The 22,955-nt window shown below is 48.6% G+C and overlaps 1 protein-coding gene across 3 annotated transcripts in view; it reads right to left on the bottom strand.

The window, feature by feature from the left end:
* The window catches only part of EFR3B (EFR3 homolog B), an 87,844-nt gene that overhangs the window by 40,387 nt on the left and 24,502 nt on the right, over positions 1-22,955 (bottom strand). For all 3 annotated transcript variants that reach the window (XM_032391471.1, XM_032391472.1, XM_032391470.1), the window contains exons 2-4: positions 12,380-12,456; positions 11,216-11,343; positions 2,568-2,718 (exon numbers count right to left, since the gene is read on the bottom strand). In XM_032391471.1, coding sequence (XP_032247362.1) covers positions 2,568-2,718; positions 11,216-11,343; positions 12,380-12,456 — 356 coding nt within the window. The remainder of the gene's footprint in view (positions 1-2,567; positions 2,719-11,215; positions 11,344-12,379; positions 12,457-22,955) is intronic.

Here is a 22,955-nt window from a genome sequence, read left to right as displayed (position 1 = left end):
AGTTTCTTTTAAGAGTTCTATAGTTTCAGCTCTTACATTTAGGTCTTTGTCTATTTTTAGTTCATTTTTATATACGTTGTGATGCAGGGACAAAAGTGCAAACTGTAGTCCATGAATCTTCTTAAGAGTTTACTATTTGTATACATTAGGTTAATACACTGGATTGGTCACATAGGGGACCTCGGCATTTTCAGATTTAATATTTTCAGTTTATCATCAGTGAGTGATCTCAAAAGGTCAGGACACATACTCACTTCACTGTCCCTGAGATACACATTTGGACCCATCAGGCAATAAGGCAGGAACACAAATGCAAATACCCAAACAAGTAAACTGAGCTTAGCTGGCCCTGGCTCCTCATCTTCTCCAGATTTTCCTGACCACTCATCATCCTCCAAAACTCCGATATTCTCATTAAGGGCTTGAAAGCATTGCTTAGATTTTAAAAAATCACACTTTACTGCATGCAACATGCAGGAGTGGTATTAGTAAATTTGGATTTTGTGACAGGTCTCAACACGTCATCCTTGTGGTGATCAAGTACAAGCTGGATGAACATCTATTAGGGATGAAGAAAGGAAGAAAGGAAGGAAGGGAGGAAGAGAGGAGCCCTGCACAGGTTTAAGGCTTGCAGTGTGTCAGGGGTCCCCAAATCTGCTGCTAGCATCACATGGGAAGCTTCCTTTTCTCTTTCTTTCTCTTTCCCCCTCTTTCCATGTCTTCCTGTTAATTTCCTAGCAGCAAAACCCTTTATCCAAACGAAAGGTTGCAAACTTCCATACAGGATCCTTCTAGTCCTCCTCCCAGGTCCTCCTTTGCCCCCACGAGACCTCGAAGCCCCATGAAAACCAGTTGAAACTCCTAGGCTAGACTCTCTAGGACCACATCAAGTGCTAGCAGGCTGGCAGTTCTAAGATGATGAGGAGCAAAAGAACAGCATTCTCTCGGAGGTTTGTGGAAGCCCCAGGCTTTGAGAGCTGGAAAGAGCATCTGGATGAGGGGTACCACTGGCAAAAGCTGCCTCCGAAGCTGGACTTTGAATCTATTGTAATTATGTGACTTCACTTACTCAGAATCGCCTGTCCTTATATAACCTTCATGGTGTGCAGCACAGGAATCATGAGCTGACTCACTCCGTGCTGAGGCAGTGATTTGCTGTGATGGGGAATCTAGGAATTTGCAAGGCTGCAGTGAACAAAACACCTATCCTGGGCCTGGTCTGGCTGTGGGGAAAGGCAGTTCTGGCAGCCACCTGCTTTTGCGTTCCCCATGGGGAGAGGCCCTCTGGATGCATGATGACTGGCTTATTTTCCATTCAGATGTTCTCTCCTAGACTATAGTTATCTTAAACAGGACAAATGAAACAGAATCGAAAGCTGTTGCTGGGGCAACCTGACAAAAGACTTCACCCTCAGCTACTGTATATGTAATTTGTCAAAGGCAGCTGGTTTCCAGGGAGAGGAAAGGGAAAGCCACAGTTGCTAGTTTCGGGCCTGAGAATTAAAATTTAAAGACTCTCTTCTTCTGGGGAAATCAACTCAGGTAGAACAGGAAAGCAGTTGTGATCTGTGCGATAAAAATTCAGAAAAGCCCAGCTGGGAAGGTGAAGAGGGCACACACCTTTGACTTGTCTTTTGTGATGTCCGTTAAATAGGTGCCTTTCAGGGCTTTTAACACCAAGCTGCTCAGAGGCCTGGAGCTGAAAGTATGCCCCGAAGGGGAGGGAGGAGGACCAAGGGCAAGACGTTGAAGAAAGCCACCAGGATATTCGAGGATATAGAGATAAATATGAAGCAGGGAGTTTTTGACACATCACATTCGACATCCCCCCAAACCATAGCCTCTCGTGAGAGCAGCGCCTTGTAGGGAGACCAGCATTACAGAGCTTGGAGCAAGTTCAGTTGGCTCCCTGTATGGATGGAAAGACAGGTCCATAAAGGATAGCCCACTCAAGGTCAGCCAGCAGGGCAAGGGCAGAACTAAGCCAGAAGCCCCGTTTCCTGCTTCCCCGTGATCTTTCCACTTATCTGATGCCTCTGTCCTGTGGTTCTTTGAGAGAAGCACTAGCTGGACAGCTTTCAAAGTGTGCCCCATGGAGTCGGGGGCCAAGCTGTGAGGGCACAGGACACCCCCTGCCCTCAAAGGAATGGCTCCCTTTCCATCTATTTTTATATCCATTGGGGCCCCACTTAAAATTATTTCAGGGGGAAAAAAAATCCATGACTAAAAAACGTTTGAAGATCACCAGTCTAAAGATAAATACGGTAGATCGTGGCGGTGGTTGCACAACCTTGTGAATATATTAAAAAACCACTGAATCATATGCTTTACTATGGTGAATTTTATCTTTAAAATTTATTTTGTTTGTTATATATTTATTTAAGTTAAAAAACCAGATAGCCCTTTATTCACGCAAAGATGGACACGAAGATAAGAGGTGAGTTATACTTAGGGTCAGAATCCAAATAAGAATGGATTATAGCAAGGCTGACCCAGACGTCCTCCACGCCCACCCCCACCCCCGTCCTCCCCAGTCCCCACTCCCCAGCCCCCAGGTGGCTCCTTACCGAGTTGGTGCCGAGGATCTGCAGGTTGGGCTTCTCCGACTCCAGCAGCTTGGCCACCATCTTGAGGAAACTCTCCACGAAGAGGTTGATGCTCTGGCAATGGCAGGCCATGAGCAATTGGTCCAGGGCCTCCATGGCAATGCACACGTACCTGGGGAAAGCAATACCGTCACTGGGTCTCATGCCCGGTCCACCCTCATTGCATGACTGGGACAATTAGCATAGTGACCACCTGGCCAGCATCTGGGTGATGTCTGGACAGCCATTCCAACTAGTGCCCACTCCAGCCCAGCACCAAGAATCAGCAGGAACCAGCCTGGAGACCAGCTCTCCCTAGCCACTCATTCTACAGATGAAGAACATAAGGACAGACTAGGTGTACCATCTCATGAGTAGATACAAGCAGAAAGGATTGATGCTCGGAAGAGCAAATTCTGAACCCAAACCCAGTGAGATCAAAGAATTACTCGATCTGAGGTCAAGTATTTGTTGAGCACCCATGGGGGAAATACTCTGTCTTAGTGCAGGGGTGTAAGGAGGAAGAAGGCCTTCAACTCAAGGAGCCTAGAGTTAGATGGACAAGATAAAAACACAGATATCTCCTGTAAAGATGTCTGTAAAGGGAAGATAAGAAACACCACAAGAAAATCATGGAGGACTTCCCACAGAGTTCCAAAGAAGGAGAGAGATGGCTCAGTGGGGAGAAAGAGAGAACTTTAGGAAGAACGTTTATGAAGAATCTGAGATGGGCCTGAGGACCAATCAACTGCAAAGGTTAAGGAATATAAAACCTGCAGGTATTGCATTTGAAGACCTTGGAAGTCCTATGATCATCACACAATATGGTTGATGGTATTACCATATTTAAGTGACACATACCATACCTAGGAAGCATCTGTACCTCACGGAGGATAAGATAAACACGGAATAAAATTATTATTTTTTCCTAATGAAGATGATTCTGAGGCCCTAACTACTTATTCCTTCTAAAGTCTAAAACCTGAGTGAATACCTTCAGAAACCAGAAATATGCAGCACCCAATGACGAGCGTACTAGATAGGTCAGCTCATCCCATTTCTTGACAACTAAATAAAAACTTCTTCATATTTTAAGCTGAACCCTAATAACTTTGTCCTTTATTCACAATTCTACTTTAGGGAGCAGTAAAAAACAGGGCTACACCTTCTACCTGCCTGTCCTTCAACCACTTGAAAAGAGCAATCCCATTTTTCTTGCTCTTCTCTCCTCCATGCTAAAAATACCCAATCCTTCCCAAACTAGCCTCGCAGGACAACCCCTGATGATCCTGGCTGGTGGTTGTCTTCTTCAATGCCTCTCTTGAATCCCAAGAAAAAATGCCACGAATCAAATTCCTACTGAGAATTAGGAGTGCATGTCTGAGCCCAAACCCGACATGTGTTCCACGGTGGCCACACGAGCATGTGATCAGGTGAGGTACACCAAGAAGGGTACATGCCCCACTTACAAGGCACTTGCACACTAAAGAAAACAGAGTAGGGGCGCCTGGATGTCTCAGTCAGTTGAGCATCTGACTCTTGATTTCAGTTCAGCTCATGATCTCAGGGTTGTGAGATCGAGCCCCGCGTTGGGCTCCGTGCTGTGCGGGCAGCCTGCTTAAGATTCTCTCTCTCCCTCTGCCTCTGCCCCTACCCCCACTCTCTGTCTAAAGAAAAAGAAAGAAAGAAAAAGAAAACAGAGTAGATGTTCATTAGAAAAGGTTATTGCTTAACTTCTAATGAAGAAGCTGCTGCAAATCTGTCCAACGTCATTCTAGTTGAAATCTTTGTAATTTTCTTTAGGGAGTTAGGTTTCTAAGGCAGAATGCTAGACGTCTCCCCTGGAATCTCTTTCCCTCCTTTTCCCTTGTAATTTGGAATTTTAGGGGGGCTTGTGGCTGCTCACGGGGATCAGTTCCCAGCCCTCTTGCTGCTAGCTGAGGCCACATGACTAAAATGTTGCCATTAGAATGAGGGAAAGTGAGGTGAACAACGTTGGCGTCACTTGCTTAGAAGACAGGATTGGCCTCCGTGTCCTCTCTTCCCCTCTTCCTGAGGTTGAGGAGTGGTAACAACTGGAGTCCCAGGCATGGAAGTCCCTGGACGACCCTCACAGTGCAGAGCCCACATCGCCAGGCTGGAACAAAACCCCTTCCATATGGCTGGAGCCACGGTATTTTCACACAAATAACCCAGATACCTAATAATCAGGCTTAGGAGCGCTTTGGAAACCCAATGGTGCAAATAAAAGTGAATCCTGAGCAATCCAAAGCAAATCAGCGACCGACCTCATAGGAAGGTGAAGAAGAGCTGGAAGGGATTCTATCCTGTGAGGGGGAGAGCATCACAAGACTCCACGGACTCGTGAGTGCGCTCCCGTGCCCATTCCGGGGTGTTGATCCTTCTACTTGTTAAGCCAAACCATGTGGACTAGAAGAGTCCTTCTTGATACACAGAAATGCAGGACAGGTCAAGTGGGCAGAGAACTCCCAAACCTAACAGAGGTGCTGAGGAATCAGGTTAATGCCTCCAAGTCAAAAGCAAGTAGCAAAAGACCTGTCTTAAAGCTTATGGTAGAGCTGTCAGCGCAAGCTTTTAAAGTGTGAAAGCTGCCTGATGCTAGAAAGCCAGGTTCGTACGCCAGACATATAATAAAGAATGAATTAAAGGATTTGTTCTCCTTTATGCCTCCGTCCCAATCATAAACATCTTTGAATGGTAGGCAGATATTTGAAAAGCCTTTGATTAGCTAGTTGCTTTATCTTCTTTTTTAAAACAAAGTTTGGTTAAATGAAAAGAAATAGATAAAAGCTATGACTACAAGGTGATTTCTGGAGGTACCACGAGGCCACAAGACAAGGCTGCACGATGCCTCCTGGGGCAGCTGTTGGGTCTCAGGCATTGTGTGTCCAAACCGCCTCGCACCTGAGCCAGCTTTGCAAATCCAAACCTACAAAGTAACAGCAGTCATGGCATCCCCTCAATGTTCTTTTTTTAAAGACATCAGATACCATTTCTTAGGTACCCTTGAGCTAACTTTTATACTGAGCAATCATAAGAAAAATAGCCTCCCTGCTCTGAAATTTTCCTATCCATTTTTATTTTTATTTTTTTAAAGATTTTGTTTATTTTACAGAGAGAGAGAGAGTGAGAGCAGGAACACAAGCAGGGGGAGTGGGAGAGGGAGAAGCAGGCTTCCTGCAGAGCAGGGAGGCTGATGCGGGGCTCGATCCCAGGACCCTGGGATCATGACCTGAGACGAAGGCAGACGCTTAACGACTGAGCCACCAAGGCGCCCCTTCCTATCCATTTTTAAAAAATGTTTGGTGAACTGAGTCCACTATTATTAAATTATTACTTAATATTATTAAGCACTATTAAATAGTCATCTCTGGGCATGTTTACAAAGGGATCAAGTCATGCTTTTATCTACAGAATGTTTTTCAAATACAAAGCCAGCCTTGGGTCTCTGACTCCTGGAGCAAACAGGAGCCCCCCAGTCCCTGCTGGGGTGGGGGTGGGGATGAGTGGGGGGTGGTGCTGGCCTTGCTCTTCAGAGGCCATCAGCGTCACAGTCCAGGAAACCTGGACTGCTTGGGGGGCAGCCTGGCTGGGGCCCTTCCATAGGAGACACACTTTCCTTGCACACAAACCGGGCCACATTCGGGCAACCAAACACGGCGGGTGGGAAACGGGGGCAGGCAGAGTAGGATTCTCTTCTCTCATGAATCATCCCCAGCATCTTATGTATGAAGGGCTTCAACCTTAGTTCACAGAGTTTAAATGAGGGAAAGGAAGAGGTGGGGTGGGGTCTGGCAAGAGAAGAAACTAGAAGGCTTCCCAAATTCCAGAGTTTAGATTGCTGCTTTTTCCTTTTCCTGTAAAAAAAAATCCCCAAAAATCCTAATAAGGAAAAACCATCTTTTGCTAACAAAATGACTGAATGAATAAAAAAATAAAATAAAAAGCAATTGGCTACTAACCAGGAGTGGAAATTTTGATGGGAAGTGAAAATTATGGTAGAAAGACACACTGAAAAGTCAAGAAGTTTAAGGCCTACTTCTTTGAATATGCTATTCTTTCTTCCCCATGTTGGGCCCCAATACGAAGGATGGAAGGACTGTAATTATGAACTTGAATTTTTCCAAGTATCTTAGAAGGTTAGACGCTCTCCGTGTTGGTCCGACCTTACCATAACCTTCCCGGGTAGGTCCTGTAGTTGGGCCCATACTCTCAAGGAGAATAGAGTGTGGGCTTCTCAGGATGATGGCTGCTCAACAGGACCAGGGCCAGACGGGTTGGTCTCAGCAGAAATCTGATCTGGGCTCCGTGTCCTGGAGGAGTCCAGTGTAGTAATAGGTCTGGGAAACTGAGCTGGCCTGAGTACTAGGAGCAGGATGAGGGGGAAGGGCAAGAGCAGGTACAGACGACAGCAGCAGGTGACAACCAAGGGTTGGATGTCCTCATAGGGGTTCCCAGCAGGTGAGGAAGGCAGAACCCAAGGAATGTGGGATAGAATCAGGTTCACAGGCAGCAACCGACACCAGGAGAGGACACCTGACAGGTGATAACAACAGGAGCTCAGGGACAATGGCCAAGGCAGGAGGAGAGTTATAACAACTGAGGAAAATACACAGGGAATGAGGCAAGAAATGTCTCCTATTGAAGTCTAGAATAGGCAGCTGGTTCTGCTTGAACACCTTGTGCTCAGTCAAGAGGCCCTGGGCTCCAGGGAAGGAGGAACAGGTGTATAGAGCTTGGGAACAGGGCAGGTTGGAGAGGAAAGGCTAAGTCAGAGATGAAGACCAGCAGGCTGGAGAGCGGGGACAGCTTTAGCAAGCCCAGTCACTGCCCAAGAATCACTCAAAGGTCAGTCGCCTTAACAAAGAACCTCTTATTCTAGGCAGTTGGAATGTACTTGGTCAGCCCCACTACTGGACAGAAACTTCTGGGAACTCAGAAGTAGGGGCTGACCTCAGCCGAGGGAGGGGAAGAATGAACCTCCTTTTCTAGTAGGAATCTGCAGTATCTCTGCCTGCAGGTTCAGCACCATCCTCCAACCATGTTCAGGCTCCTTCTGGGAAATGTGTGTCTCTTAGGAGTCCTGCCAAATCAGCTCCGGGGCCACGCTCCTCAAGGAGTAGCCCATCCTTCTTTGGCTTGGGCACCTCTACCCTCCAGGGCTCCAGGCACTGGGGAACCTGACAGAATCCAATCCAGCACTCTGTATGTGGTCAGAGCTCCATGGTCACTGCCAACCGACCCTGAGTCTCACGAAGCACTCTCAGTAACCCCCTTGCTCCCCAGTGTCTAAGGTGTTCTAGCAGTTGGGCTGAACTGGAAGGAAAATGTACAAAGAAGGAGAAAAATAGGAGGAAATCTCACTTTTTGCTGCTTCGCACATCTCTGCCCAACATAGTTCGTGTCAATGAACAGTACCTCGGAATTCACACCTTAGCCTCTCTCTGTCCACATTTGGTTATCATCCCTGATGCTAAACACAGATAAAGGCCAACCCCCAAGTTCACGTCCATATAATCAAACCGTAAATACAGACACCTGCATGATGACAGGGAGACACAGCCCCTCAGACTTGTCTGCATGCGAATATTTTGTGCTTCCAAAGCTGCCATCAGGAACTTACTAATGACAAGGAAGATCATAATGATGTGCATAGCACTGCGCAGGGCAAGATGGGGCGGGCAAGGAGAGAGAATAGGAGATCAGATCTAACAGACTTTTCTTCTCCAAATGTTTATGATTAAAGCTTCCAGTGAGGCCTTCAAGGCTTTAAATACTTAGATGCTGCAAGGACTATTTTTAACAGAATGATACCAATTTTGAATTGCAGTTCTAAGGGCAGTGGAATGATCTTAATTGGCTCTGTTAGCTATAGGACATTTTTATCAAGAGACCCATCACTGCAGAGAGGGCAGATAAAATTAGTATTAAATGTTTAATGTTATTGCTAGCATATTAGTTTTAGGTTCAATCTAGGATGAAGTCATTTTTACTTGCTTGAGCATGCTTTACAATATGTCAAGGCGATTTATATAATCAGCACGTACGGTATATTTGTACCCTCTTCATCGAGATGTAACTTAATTTTATTTTATAAAATGATGATAGAAAGGTATTGTTTCCAGTCTTGCTGTTACTCCTAGGGATGGCTTGATTTCAGATTCGCGGGTGGGTCCTGCAGAGGTGGGAGGTCTACACCTTATCAGCACAATGCAAACCTTTTCACTCCAGTGCTCTCTCTGGCTTCCTCACCAGGAGGAAGGGAGCTTGGCAGGTGGTAGGGCTGCTGGGCCATGCCAGGGGCCCATGATGGGGATTGAGGGGAGACAGCACTGCCCCAGAGGCGTGAGGCTCAGAGAGCCAGGGGGTCCGTCTGGAGTGGATCTAGAGTAGGCATGGCAGGTGAGGCGGGCATGGCTGGGGGAGCCTGGCGGGTTAGGGGCAGGTTGTAGGAGTCAAGCTGAGGAGCTTGGATTTTATTCTAAAGGAGCCAGATCTGTGTTCTGAAGGTCATAGCTAGCAGTACTCGTCTGAAAGGACCAGAACAGGAGAGACGAAGCAGGGAGAGAATTTCTAATGTTGACATAATCTGGAGTCTGCTGCAGGATAAAGGGAAGAAGCAGAGGAAATTACAGGATGGATGTATGGAGAAGAGAAGCAACAGGACTTGGGAACAATTGCCCTAGGTCTACCCCGCCCTCCGCCCCATCAGCAATGCCGCCAAGGATGCCTTTGGGTTCTCTTATATTCAGCTTTGCTCCAAATTGGGGTGTGGGTAGGGCAGCAAACGCAGCAGGCCCGCACACACAAAAACCCAACCACACGGCTCAAAAAATGAGCACTCTTAGCACTTATGGCATATTTGTTTTTACTATATTTTCTAGGCATCGATATTTGTTGTTTATTTTTTAACTTGATTGTAAAACACTGCATATGTAATTACATATTCTATTTTTCATTTACTTAAGGCATTTTCATTATTATGGGGAAAGCATGTTATAAAGATACTTTCTATTGAATAGATAACATTTCACCAAGTGAGAAACATCGTAATTCACTAAACTATTTTCCTCTTATTGGACATTAATTTCCACTATTTCATTATTATAAAAAACACCATAATGAACATCTCTGTGTGTAAAGCTAGTTTATATTTAAGATTGATTTCTTGGGATAGAAAAATGGAAAAAGAATTTACTGGATCAAAGGGCATAAATGTTTTTGAAGACTTGACTTATATTTCAAAATCATGGTCTAAAAAGGTTCAATCAATTTGCACTTATTCTAGAAAAGTATGAAACCGCCCCTCATGTTGCCATTCCTTGGTTAGTACTAGAAATACTTTTTTTTATCAGTTTGCTAAGTGAAGATGGTATCTTAGTATTTCAAGCCACATCTTTGATTATAAGTTTATTGACTATCATTATTTCTCCTTCCTCTTTCTGTGAGTTGGTTATTTGGGGCCCTGGCTTCACAGTTTTTAGTGACTCAGTTTCCCCACTCCAGCCCCACCATTTGTTATACGCTACTAATAGATGAGTTTGAATCTTTTGTCTTATTCTTTCAAAACACTTCTTTTGGTTGTCTTTTAAATTTTGATGGCTTCTTTTTTGACGTCAAAATATTTAAATTTTCAAACAGTTAAATCTATTGATCCGTCATCTTCATTTAAGATTTCTTTTCTTTACTAAACATAGCAAGTCCTTTCCTCTCAGAAGATTGATAAATATTTCATTTATGTGCATTTTTAATGGACAAATTACCCTAACCTTGCCTTCTCACTAGAATGTAGATGGTTCCTCCCTGCTTTTTTTGTTTAATATTTATTGTTCGTTTTTTTTTTTTTTTTTAAATTAGAGAGAGAGGTGGGTGGAGCAGAGGGAGAGGGAGAGAGAGAATCCCAAGCAGGCTCCGTGTCCAGCACGGAGCCTGACGTGAGGCTCGATCTCATGACCCTGAGATCATGACCTGAGCTGAAATCAAGAGTTGGACACTTAACCGACTGAGCCACCCAGGTGCCCCCTCTTCCTTGCTTTTTAAGACTGTAAGTTGCTTGGTTTGATGAGAATAATGGCAGATTCTGGACTAGACCAACTTTTCTTTTTTTTTTAAAGATTTTTTTTTATTTATTCATTTGAGACACAGAGATACAGAGAGAGAGAGAGAACATGAGCACGGGGAGAAGCAGAGGGAGGGGGAGAAGCAAGCTCCCCGCTGAGCAGGGAGCCCAATGCGGGGCTTGATCCCAGGACCCGGGGATCATGACCTGAGCCGAAGGCAGACACTTAACCATCTGAGCCACCCAGGCACCCCTAGACCAACTTTTCAAGGCCCTAGACTGTGGGTGAGAGCTTCTGGATAGAGACACAGGGGAAAATGGATGCTAAAAGAGGTGCTCCTAGGAAGCCAACATCCCCTTCTTCCTGCATCTTGGCAATGGCCTCAAATTTTACCTACCATTGGAAGAAGCTCCCTCAGGCCCAGTCTCCCTTTTCCCTGTCTGTTCAATGACTAAGTCTACTATCATTTTCATAAAAGGACCCTATGTTTTGCCCTAAAAATATAACATCACTTCTGAAAGTATCTCTCTCACTTTCTCACACTCTTACCCATATCGATGACGACCCACATCACGGATGAGCCTCTCAGAGAGGTAGGCGCCAATTCGGTCCAGCTTCTCTGGAGCTGAGAGGGCGTAGAAGGTCAGCTTCTCCATGTTGGTCTTCACCAGGCCATCCTGTAAAAGACAGGCCATCATATCTCACCGTGACCATTCCATGGCTAGAAGGGTTCAAGTCTAAAGGTAAATAATATGTCAATTTAATCATCATTTTGCAGAGTGCCATTATGTATGTGACAAACCCCCCATGTGGGGTTAGGGATACAGAGATGATTAAAACATGGTTCCTGCCTCCCAGGAACACACAGCTTAGCTCAGAGTGTGCCAGCTATAAATTAGAATACTGGTATAAATGTATATATTATGTATGTATGTATGTATGTGGATACATGTGTACATGTATATATACATGAATGTATATATGCACATGTGTATAGGTGTGTATACGTGTGTGCGTGTGCGTGTGTGAATGACAAGGCTTCACTGAAAGCAACTCAGAATTAAAATGTGCTGGATATCTGGCACCAAGGCATGAACAGGAAGAGAAGGAAGCTCAGCAGCAATCAGGGAATTCTCCGGAGGATGCTGGAAACGTGGCCTTCAACTGCCCATCAAGAAGACATCATTGATTTCCAGAGAGCAAGTCAAGAATATCAGATCCTGACATTTCCAAAATCACACAACCCGTAATGCAGCCTGAGCGGGGAGTGGCGGCCGGGAAGCCGAGAAGCCAGGCCTCCCGCGTGCACATACCCAGACACCTGGCAGATGCCAGAGGGAGCCACAGAGAAGACCCGGGCTCCTGAGCCAAAACCCGAGAAGGGCAGTGCTCACACGAAACAGCAGGGAAAGAGTACCATCAAGAGAGTTAGCAGTTCTAGGAACCATCGCTCAGAGAGACACAGGGGAGAAAGATGTCGCAGTGGTACGGCAAAGGCCCGCAGTGTGCCCAAACCAACTTCCCGAGACCCCTGCAGGTCCTGACTCCAGACAGATCCAAATCTCCGCAGCCTGCAGGCCCCTGGCTGCCTCTCCCCACTGACCGGAGTCTGAGCGGGCCCACGGGTGAGGGGCCCGGGAGACCCGCCTTCCCCTTGCCGCCCTGGACGGGGTGAGACGGTGGGAGGTGATGCCGGGCGGAGGTGCGACCCACCTCGGGATCCTCCGGGAAGATGTTGTCAACCAGCCTTTTGTACCTGGGGCGTAGAGCGCCACAGCAACCACACACACCTAGGACAGCAAGAAGAAAAACCTGTGAGCGTGGCCTCCCAGGCAGGCTGGGGGGACCTGGGAACCAGGCCAAGGCGGCTCGTAAGGAACCAAACCCAGGCCGGGAAGCAGAAAGATCCCTCCCCTCGAGTGCCCTGGGGTGGCCGTCTCCCACCCCTTGCCCGCATCCCACACCTTTGCCCCTGGTGCTTCGCGTCCTTTGCAGGGGGTCAAGCACAGTGATGTGTGCGTGAGCATGAAGCCAGGCCGTGGAGGGGCACTTTGAGGGCTGGGGGCTCACCTAAAGGTCAGGTGCTACCCCTGGACACACACGCACACACACACACGCGCACACACACACACACACACACACACATACTCTCGGGGGCAGGACTATAAACCTGCCTCCTGCAGCCCAAGAACCTCCCCCCCAACCCCGTGTCCTGGGAAGATGGACACAGCTTGAGGGGTGCTTATTCCTCCTACCCCCCACTGACACCCCACTTCTTTTATTCTCCGCTCCTCAATCTCCTCTACCATCCCGTCCCCCGGGGCCTTTTCCATTATAGAATGTTATGTGAAATGATGATAAATTAACATTACCATGAATTATTAACATTTGGAAATGCATCTTTAATGCAGGGTGATGGGGGTGTTTTAGGGTGGGGCGGGGCCCCCCCACCCCACGAAGTGTCCACCAGCCTGTGGCAAACCAAGAGACTGAGAACCACGTGGTGCATTTTTAGAAAGCTGTCTATTCCATGGAGAAGGCTATCTGACATGACCGCTTTGTCTTTGGGTTCTGTGAAATGTTGGTGTTAGGAAATCAGTAATCATAGAACAAACCTTGGGGAAATAAAAAGCTGACTCTTGTAGGTCCCACCATAAAAACTGTCAGTGGACAGAGAACACGGAACCGTCTGGGATCCGATGCTGTTCCACCTTCCTCCCGCCTCAGGGATCTCTCCTTCCTCATCCCAGCCGCACCCCTCCCTGCCCGGTGCGGGGGAGTGGGCACTGAGGGGAGGAGCCAAGGGGAGGGCAGGGAAGGGCCTGGGAAAGTCCACCCCCCCAAAATAATTGCTCCCTCATTCTCCCAATTAATGCTTAATTCTGCTTGTACAAACTCTCCAGCTGAAAGGCAAATGCCCCGTGGAAGGATCAAGCCTATGGGTCATTCGGAAAAGAATGACTTACTTTAGTGGGAATTACTTGAATCACACAAAGAGCTTTAGAGCTGCGGAGAAAAGCGGCTCTCTGGGACTTTTGATTGGGAGGGGGTGCGGGGCGGCAGTACCAGGAGGAGGAAGGAGCGGTGATTTGGGCCTCGGGGTGACTCCGGTACAAGGGAACAGGTGCTCTCTTGGAGAAGCCAAGGGGCACGCCAAAGGAGGACAGGATATCAGGTAACTGATTCATGTCACCCCTCGCCCGCCTCGCGGGCACCTGTGCGTCTCTAGCCTCCCACCTGCGGGGCATGAGGAGGGCTGCAGAGCCAGGCCCTCTGGGTTCAGTCTCTCTGGGTTGGCCTGGCATCCCCTCCTCTCCTCTCTGCCCACGCCGGGGAGGGGGTGTTCGGGCTCTGGACGCCAGCCAGGGCTAGTTCTCCTGATGGAACAGCGCCCAGGGGTGGCGTTCTCTGTCTCGGGCCTCCCAGCCTGGGATTTAAACCCATCCTCCTTCCCCCTTCGGCCACGCTGCCCTCTGCCCGGTGCAGCCGTCAGCACGCTTCTTCCCAAGATGCCCAGGGGACATGCCCTACACTCTCCCGGCAGCCTCCTTCATCACTGTCCCCAGACCAGGAGCACCGGCCATTTGTGTTGTCAGGGAGTGAGGAAAGAGCATCACAGAGAAGCTGGTACTGCAAAGCCCCAGCGCCAGGCCCTTCCTCAAACACTTCTGAGAGGCCTAGGAGGCAGGGCCTGCAAGGGACAGAGGCCAAGCTCCTGGCTGTTAGAAACTCAGACTTGTCGAGAAAGCACAAGCCCATTTTGGGTGCTCAGGGCAGAAAGCTCTGTGCAGGGGCACTGAGGGGGCTGGGGGCTCCTGGTGCTACCCGTGGGGGCACGAGCCGCCTCCCAGAGGCTGCAGGCCCGGCTGTATCCCAGTCTAGGGATGCTGGCTCGGTTTCTTCCCAGTAAAACCAGGGAGCCTGTTGGTCTCCTGCCGTCACGTCTCTAGAAGGAGTGTGCCTCAGGCGTCCCTTCTGCCCCAGTGCCTCCTCCTCTAGCCCACAGGCCTCTCCTGGGAACTCGCCTCTCCCAGCAGAGGCCGCAAGGAGCCACCCGGCAGGGCCCCGGTGAGAACCAGTCACATTCAAGGCCCCAGGGCACTGGTGAGAGGTAAGAAGGCCAGAAGAACAAGAGAGGAATCTGCCAAGTTGCCATTGTTTTCGGGTCCTTCCTGACTTACGTCCTGGGGCCTCTTCCTGGTCTGTTCTTCCCTTCCGACCTCCTCAGACCCCTTGAGGGCTTGTGAGGCAGAGTGGTCAACAGCATGGCTTTCCTTTCCTTTCTTTTTAAAAAGATTTTATTTATTTATTTGAGAGAGAGAGAGAGCATGAGAGAGAGAGAGAGCATGTGCGTGCAGGAGCAGGGGGAGGGCAGAGGGAGAAGCAGACTCCCCGCTGAGCGCAGAGCCTGCCCCAGGACTCGACCCCAGGACCCTGAGACCATGACCTGGGCGGAAGGCAGACGCTTAACCCACTGAGCCACCCAGGCGCCCCACAGCATGGCTTCTCGTTAAACCCCAGCACTGCCACCTCCCAGATGCGTGACCCTGGGCAAGTAACGACACTGTGTTTGTGAGGGTCCTGGGCTCATGGCACAAGGCCGTTAGGAGGTCAAAGTGAGTCGCTGGCTGCAAAGCCCTTGAAGCGGGGCGGGGCCTGGTAGCTCCCAGTGAGGGCTCGCTGGTGGTGTACCCCCCCTGCATTTCCCAGGCCCGAGCAGCCGCACCCCTGCCTAGCTGCCAGCGACTCTGTGCTGGCTGGCACATCTTAGCGGGGCTTTCCGCACTGACCACTTGCTTGGCGACAGCAACCAAGGCCGGTGCACATCCAAAGTCCTGAGCACTGAGACTCAAGGCACGCTCCTTCAGATCAAACCTCACTGACCTGTGGGTCTGAAACATGTACCGCTTGCCTGAGGCAGCTCGAGGCACGTGCAAACCACAATACCTGACCTCCACCTCCAGTGACTACCCAGCACCTTCCCGAAGCCAGTGTCCCCAGACCGTCTTGCCTCTGCAAACCCCAATGCAGATGTGACACGCCAGACGCTCCCACAGCAGAGCGGAGTCAGCTGCTGACGAGATAAAGCGAGAGCGTCGCTGCAGAGAATCCCCAGGACTGGCCCTCGGAAGGTCGGTCCCCAGCACAGCACTTGTCGTGCGTTGAGAAAGGGAAACAGAAGGGACCCCATGAGAGAAAAAGCTGTTCTTTTTCCTTTGCTTCTTTTGGGGCTCTCTTCCTTTTAGGACCTGCACCCCCACTCCACTTTAGACATGCCTTGTGAGGCAAACAGCACATGTCCTCCTTGTAAGGGACAAGGAGCTGATGGATTTCTCTAGAATAGATAACATCTAAGGAAGGACCAGGTGAGAAGGACCAGAGGAAGCTATCATCTGCGTATTCCAGACCACTCTCAAGGCCCCCTGGCTCCAAGGAGTAACACCTGGGTCCTCAGCTTTGTTCTAACCAGTTCCTGGACGCCTGAGAGGACAAGTACACCAGACCACTGTCCTTAGCAAAAACCTGGAGACCCCTCAGAAAAACAGATTCCTGCTCCTTTCCTTCCCAAGTCTCCTGGATGGTCCATCTGTAGGTGCTTTCTCTCTTCAATAAACTCTGCTTTCGCCTCCTACTGGCTCGTCCCAGCCTGCCAGCGGCACTGTGGCCGAAGCAAAGGTGAACTTCAATGAACTCACGAGTCCGCGGGGCTAGAGGGGGGGCCTCTGGAGAACAGGGCTGCATTCCCCAAACCATGTTCCGTGGAACATTGGTTTTGAGACGCTGAGAAGCACCCCTCAGGAAAAGGGCCTAAGGACAAATCAGTATATGAAACTGCACATGCCAAATCTCCCGATTTCAGATTCACAGTACAAATTAGCATATTAAAGCCACTGGAAAGTCATAAGGTAAAGGAACCTGTTGAAATTTGGTCAGACCAACATCTCCTCATTTTTTTGCAATTACGAATATCACCATGATGAATACTTTTAATATTCTTTTTCCAAGGCATATGCAGTGCCTACCATAGGATAGAAAGGTATACAATACTATAAACATAGTACGTTGGAAACAGTGCTAATTTTAGAGTCAGAAAAGTACTGGGTTCAAGTCCTGATTCTGTTGCTTTGAACTCTGAGTTCAAGTCCCAGTTCTGCCATTTTATCTTTGAGACTGTTTCCTCATCAAGACAATAAGAGGAAAAGATTTTCCCTAAGATACAATGCTGTGACTGAAGTCCCAGAATTCGCCACAGATTCCAGAAAGGAAGAGATCACCTAGAGTTCTGATGGTTGGGGCCAGGGCTTCTCAGAAGAGAAGAGACAAGATGTGGGGTAGGATTCACACAGGTGAAAAACACAGTGGGTGCTTTCGTCTTCATGTGCCTGGCACAGTGCTAAAACACTGTACTAGTGTTAACTTGTTAAATCTTTACAACAACTCCATGGGGTGGTCCTATTTTATCGCCATTTTACAGACGGGGAGACTGAGGCATCCAAAGGTTAAGTTACCTGCCTAAAGTGGCCCAGCTGATAAGTGGCAGACCAGGATTTGAACCCCCAAAATCCAGGGGCCATGATGTTAATTACTATACCAGGGAGGGGAGGGGTTGGCACTATCATGGAGCTGGGAGAGCCAAGAGCTTATACGGAAAGAGAAGAACCACCAAGGCAGTGCATCCTGACGGGAATCAGAATACGTCACCCCAAAATATGCCTCTTTGACATGAAAATTATTTTGAGCTGAAGGCAATCAAGAAGCAGTAAACGTAGAAAAACCTCCCCCTTTTCTGCATAAAGGTAGAAATGCAGAGAAGGCACCAGAGGAATCCGCAAACAAACTTTATTAAGCTAACCCATATCTTCCTAGTTACTTCTTCACCATTTACCACCTCTAGCCCAGACCCCTTTGTCTTGTCAATTCTTCACAAGTTTCTTGTGTCTTTGCCTAAAAGGTATGAAAGCTCCCTGCTCTGGCCTCATCTTAGGGTCTCCTTCTCTTGTGAAGGCCCCCAGGTTCCTGTAAAACTTCAAATCCATGTGTGTTTGTCCCATTAATCTTTGTCAGTTTCATTTTCAGACCCAGCCCTAAGAGGGTCAAGGAACACTTTTTTCTCCCCTAAAATCTCAAACTGTAAAGGGCACAGGAGTCATCTGGGGAATCCCCTAAAATGCAGATTCTGGTTCAGCCCGCAGGGATGGGGCCTGAACCCCTGCATCCCTGCCACGCTCCCAGGTGCCACCGCCCCTGGTCCACGGACCGCACTGGGAGTGCGGGGTACCAGAGCGCAGTGGTTAAGCATTTGGGCTCAGGGGTCAGATGGACTTAGGTTGAAATCCCAGCTCTTCCCATTTCTGACTGTCTGACCTTGAGTAACTTACTTAACCTAGAACCGAGTTTCCTCCCATGAAAAATGAAGATGGTGATGGCTCTTTGCCAGGAGGCCGTGGTGTGGATTAAGTGATAACTCAGCCCCCTGCCTCCTCTCTCTTCCTCAACTTGCTTGAAGGGAAGACACGGGAGGCCAGGCTGGGCCAGCCTGAGGACAGCTTCAAGCAACAGGCCGGACAGTTTAGGTTTTGCCGGAGCTACCAGGGAGCTCTGGGAGCCTCGTGAGCAGGGGGTGACAGCGATGATCAACCTGGGGGTGGCATGCAAGACTGGACTCAGAGATTTAAGGCAGAGATAAGGGAGTGAATCCCCCAAGGTCGGGGGTAAATGCCTGAAGTGAGGGATGCCAACCGGATGGGAGCGGAAGGGGCAGAATTCACAAGACTGGAGTGGTTCTGTGGGAAGGAAAGGAGGATGGTACCAAGTAGGACTGTGGGCTTTCTGGTACAATGATGGGAGACCAGCAACACCCTCGGCTGAACGGGGGAAGACAGGGATGGCTGGGGCCAGGGGAGTGGGGACATCAGGTGGGATTGTCCAGCAGGCAGTCAATGAGGAGGGCCAAGGGCTTGCGAGGGAGACCAAGGCTGGAGCTCTGAGGCTCGTCAACCCAGACACGAGCGATCACCAGTGCTATGAGACAGGATCTGATTGCTCAGGGCAAATGGGCAGGGACAGCAAAAGGCAGAGCCCCCGAAGACGGCTGCCTTGTCCTTTCCCTCTGCTATTTTCTTCCCGTTTTCCCTTCCCACTTCTTTTCTGTAAAGCATTTCACTTTTTCCTCATTTCTCTCCCCTTCCTTAAGGCCCTCCAACTAAGGCATTTGGGGCTTTCAGGCTGCTTACATTGGTCCTAGAAACATGTCTTTATTAGCACCCTGCTAAAAATCAAAATTCCCTGTCTCAGTGATCTGATTATCTAATTCACAAGATGCTAGTAGCTGATAAACAGTCTTCCAGAGGGCATATGCTTCTTTTAAAAAAAATCTCTAAAGTCAAACAAAATAATCTCTAACAGTAGAATCTTGAAGGCATGGGGCAGGGGTAGGGTGTTTGTATGAGGGCAACCAGTAAACAGGTGTCTGTAAACCGATCTGCTGTGTTGGACTCTGGAGTTTTTTTGTTTGTTTTTTAACCCTTTACATACCCAGTTTTAAGGAAAATCAGCTAGAGAAACAAAATTAATAGGCCTATTCTTTTGGAGAAGAAGTATAGAAAAAGTTAATCATTTTTTGTTTGTTTTTAAGCAACCACAAGGTGACTTTCAGGAGAGGATGGGGTGGACAACCATGAAGCCATATAGCTGACCCTATCCTGACTGGAGGAAAGAAACACAAGAACGGATCATTGAGGAAAATAAACCTAACACTATTATTTACCATCTTATCTGCTCCCGGTTAGAAAGGGACCAGTCATATAACTAAAGAGATTTTTTTTTTTGAATCTCAGCCAGAGAGCAGAAAGCCTTGAACAGCACTCTGCACTTCCTGGGTAAGTAATCAGAGCCAAAAGCAGAAGATAAAAGTCTCCTCTCTGATAAGGGAGATGCCTGGCAAGGGTTGGTCAGGACCCCCTGGCCTCTGGGTGCCAAAGCAGCTCCGGAAATGATAGGAACCCACAGGCACCGCTAGAAAGCTTCCAACCAGGAGAAGGTGAATTCAAAGCAGCCACAACCCAACCAGGGGTAAAAAAACCCAAAGAACAGAAGACATTTAAAAGAATTTGAAAACAGTGCATTGCCTCAGGAGAGTCAGTGATACAGTTTTGTATATTTCTTTAATCCTGCCACTGATGGTACTTATTCCTCATGTGAGTACATGGAAGTAGGTGGAGTTTAACTCACAGCCATGTGCCTGTAAAAGTACCTTTTAAATTCTGAGCCATTTTATTTCTAAGGCAGAAGTACTCTCCCCCAGGGCTCTCTCTTACTCTCCAGGGATTGTGTCTAGCAGATCCAGCCACAGGATGCTAAATTTATTATGGATCCTTCTCTGTCACTAGGACCTGTCTTGCCTAATATTTTTATACCTATTTTTTTAAAGATTGCATTTATTTATTTATTAGAGAGAGAGTGTGCACGAAGAGGGGTAGAAGGGGAGGGAGAGGGAGAGAATCTTTTTTTTTTTTTGATTTAAAAATTTTTTTTAAATTAACATATAAATGTATTATTTGTTTCAGGGGTACAGGTCTGTGATTCATCAGTCTTATATAATACCCAGTGCTCATTACAACACATACCCTCCCCAATGTCCATCACCCAGTTACTCTATCCCCCCACCCCCCTCCCCTTCAGCAACCCTCAGTTTGTTTCCTATGATTCAGAGTCTCTTATGGTTTGTCTCCTTCTCTGGTTTCACCTAAAAGGGAGAGAATCTTAAGCAGACTCCACGTTGAGCACAGAGCCCCACGTGGGGCTTGATCTCACTACCCTGAGATCATGGCCTGAGCTGAAACCAAGATTTGGCACTTAATGGATGGAGCCACCCAGGCGCCCCTATACCTATTTTAAGAAAGTGAGGGAAAAGTGATATAGCCAACTTCACCAGCATGTAGCTGTACTGGTTACTGAAAAATCACATCAGTAGGGATTAACAGTGTGCAATGACAGGATTTCAGTGGCCTTCTTGAACTTGAAAACTCTAAGAATGGTTAGACCTGCCTCAGAGGCTCCCTGCCCCTCCCGCCATCTCCCTATGGCTCTTTCTGCCCCAATTGCACAAGCCATATTGCACGACCCTGACTTGGGGCCCTTGTACTTAATAGCTCCCCATCTGGAACATTCTTCCTATTTCCTCTGGGCTCCCCCACTTTTTCCCCTTAAGGTCTCTGCCCAAAATATCATCTAACCAGTGAGAACTTCCCTGACCTCATTCTCCCTTAATTTTCTGCCCCTGACTCATTCTTCTTCACAGTACTTTTTTTTTTTTTTAACCAATTGACACACTTCATATGTGTCTACACCCTGGCTCCCCCACTTGCAGGTGGGTACCTCGGGAGCAAGAACCTTGCCTATTTGTCCCTGCTGAATCCCAGAGTCTGGACAGGGTCTAGCCTTTGAGGGAGGGGGTCGATGGCCATACATATTTGCTGAATGAAGAATGAGCGTGTGACTGGGCAGAAAAGGAATCATGAATTTCAAAGTCAGTAAGGGGACAACAAAAGAACAGAGGTCTAGGAGGGCCTTGGGGAAATGTGACCGTTGGAGAAGCGCTGACTCCAGCCCATCTTCTGGGGTCACCACCCCCTGTGCCTCACTGGAGCCAAGCTCCCTCCAGGTGGGCAGGGGTGAGGTGGGGAGGGGGTGCTTTGGATGGTGGGTGGCCTGGGATCAGGGTACCTTCTGCCCTGCCCCTGTGGCACGCTGGCCTCCGGCCTGCCAGCCCTGGCATGACCTGTGGCTGAGGCCCTGACTGCTCATCAGAATCACCCCTGAGTCTCAGGAGGGGCCCGAGGCTCTCCTCTGCGATTCTGGTGTGCGGCCAGGGGGAGAAGCACTGGCCCAGCTCTCGGCATGTGGTGGCAGATCTCACAGCTGCTAGCAGCCTCTGGGGACTCTCTGGGGAGTCCAGCCTCTGGGGACAGCCTCTGGGGACCCCTCACCTTGTCTGCCAGCAGCATCTGTGTCCCTGAGACTCCTACACTCTGCAGCCTGTTTCTCCTTTGCTCGCTTGCCTGATGATGTTTCCTCCACTGATCTGTCCCCTGGATAGGAGCTACCCACTAACCAGGGCAATGGGTGGTCTGAAGCAAACAAACAGAAAATCTCAAACGCCATAAACACATCACTCTTTTCAACATCCAGGGCCCTTGCTCCAAATTCCCCATAAACACATCCCCTGTCAGATGCCCTGAGATACAATGTTCATTCCTTTGGAGTCCTTCCTGTCCTTCATCGCTGCCCCAGCTTCTCGTGGGCTGATCTTTAATATCTCAAGAAAATACCAGGGTTTACCACCTACTCTATGCTTAGCACTACAACAAGCACTTGACAAATATTTAATATAATACTCAGAACAACCCTGTAAGGTACGTACTATTATTCTCATTTTACGATAAGGAGCAGGATCAGCGGGGTTAAGTGCCCTGCCTCAGGTAACACAGCATGTGACTTTCTACCATGAGGTTCCTCGAATTCTCCCATCACTTTCCCAAAAATATATCCTCAGCAATTCCTCAGGTTCATCCCATGCTGTCTTTGGCCATCGCCACTATGCTAGGATGCCTGCCGGACACCTGATATCCAGTCCTTGTAAATACCCCTTGGCCAGTCTCCTTGCTTCAGGTCATTCTCTGTGTCGTTTTGAGGCAAATCTATGTTTGCTTTGGTTTGCTTCGCAGCCAAACAGTTAGTGTGGCTAACTCATTAAATGTCAACCCTTCAACTTAGTATTCAACATGGGGTGGCCCATCAAGGTGGCGGTGGGGGGGTGCGTGCTCCGTCTTCATGTCCTCCCCCCGCGATAGCGGGGCCTCTCGCCCATGCTCTCCTCCTGGGACTGCTGGCCCAGCAGCCAGAGGCCACATCAGCTGTGACAAGAGAGGGAGGTCTGAAGAGGAGCAGATGGGGAGGCACTTGGTTATAGAGAGTCCTGCACCTGCTGATGAGAGGGTGTTTGGGTGACAAGGACGGTGCAGAAGCTGAAGATGAGGAAGGGGCAGGAATATCAGAACCTCGGACAGAACCAGAACCTTGAAATCATCATTTTGGGTGGGTCCTGGCACCTGCTGGGTCTTCCTGGAAAAACCTTGGTTAATAACAACCCCGGCGCTAGGCATGACCTTCCGCTCTCCACCTGTATTCTTGTACTGTCTCACACACTCTTCTATCACCGCTTGCTCGGTCTAAGTGATCTCAGTGGCTCATATTTTCTTCCCCCCAGATAAACTGTAAATTCCTCAGG

The sequence above is a fragment of the Phoca vitulina genome, unplaced genomic scaffold, assembly GCF_004348235.1.
Source record: "Phoca vitulina isolate PV1807 unplaced genomic scaffold, GSC_HSeal_1.0 scaffold63, whole genome shotgun sequence".
In the NCBI taxonomy this organism is placed as follows: Eukaryota; Metazoa; Chordata; class Mammalia; order Carnivora; family Phocidae; genus Phoca; species Phoca vitulina.
Note: the sequence above shows the minus strand (reverse complement) of the source record. Positions and strands in the feature narration are given on the sequence as shown.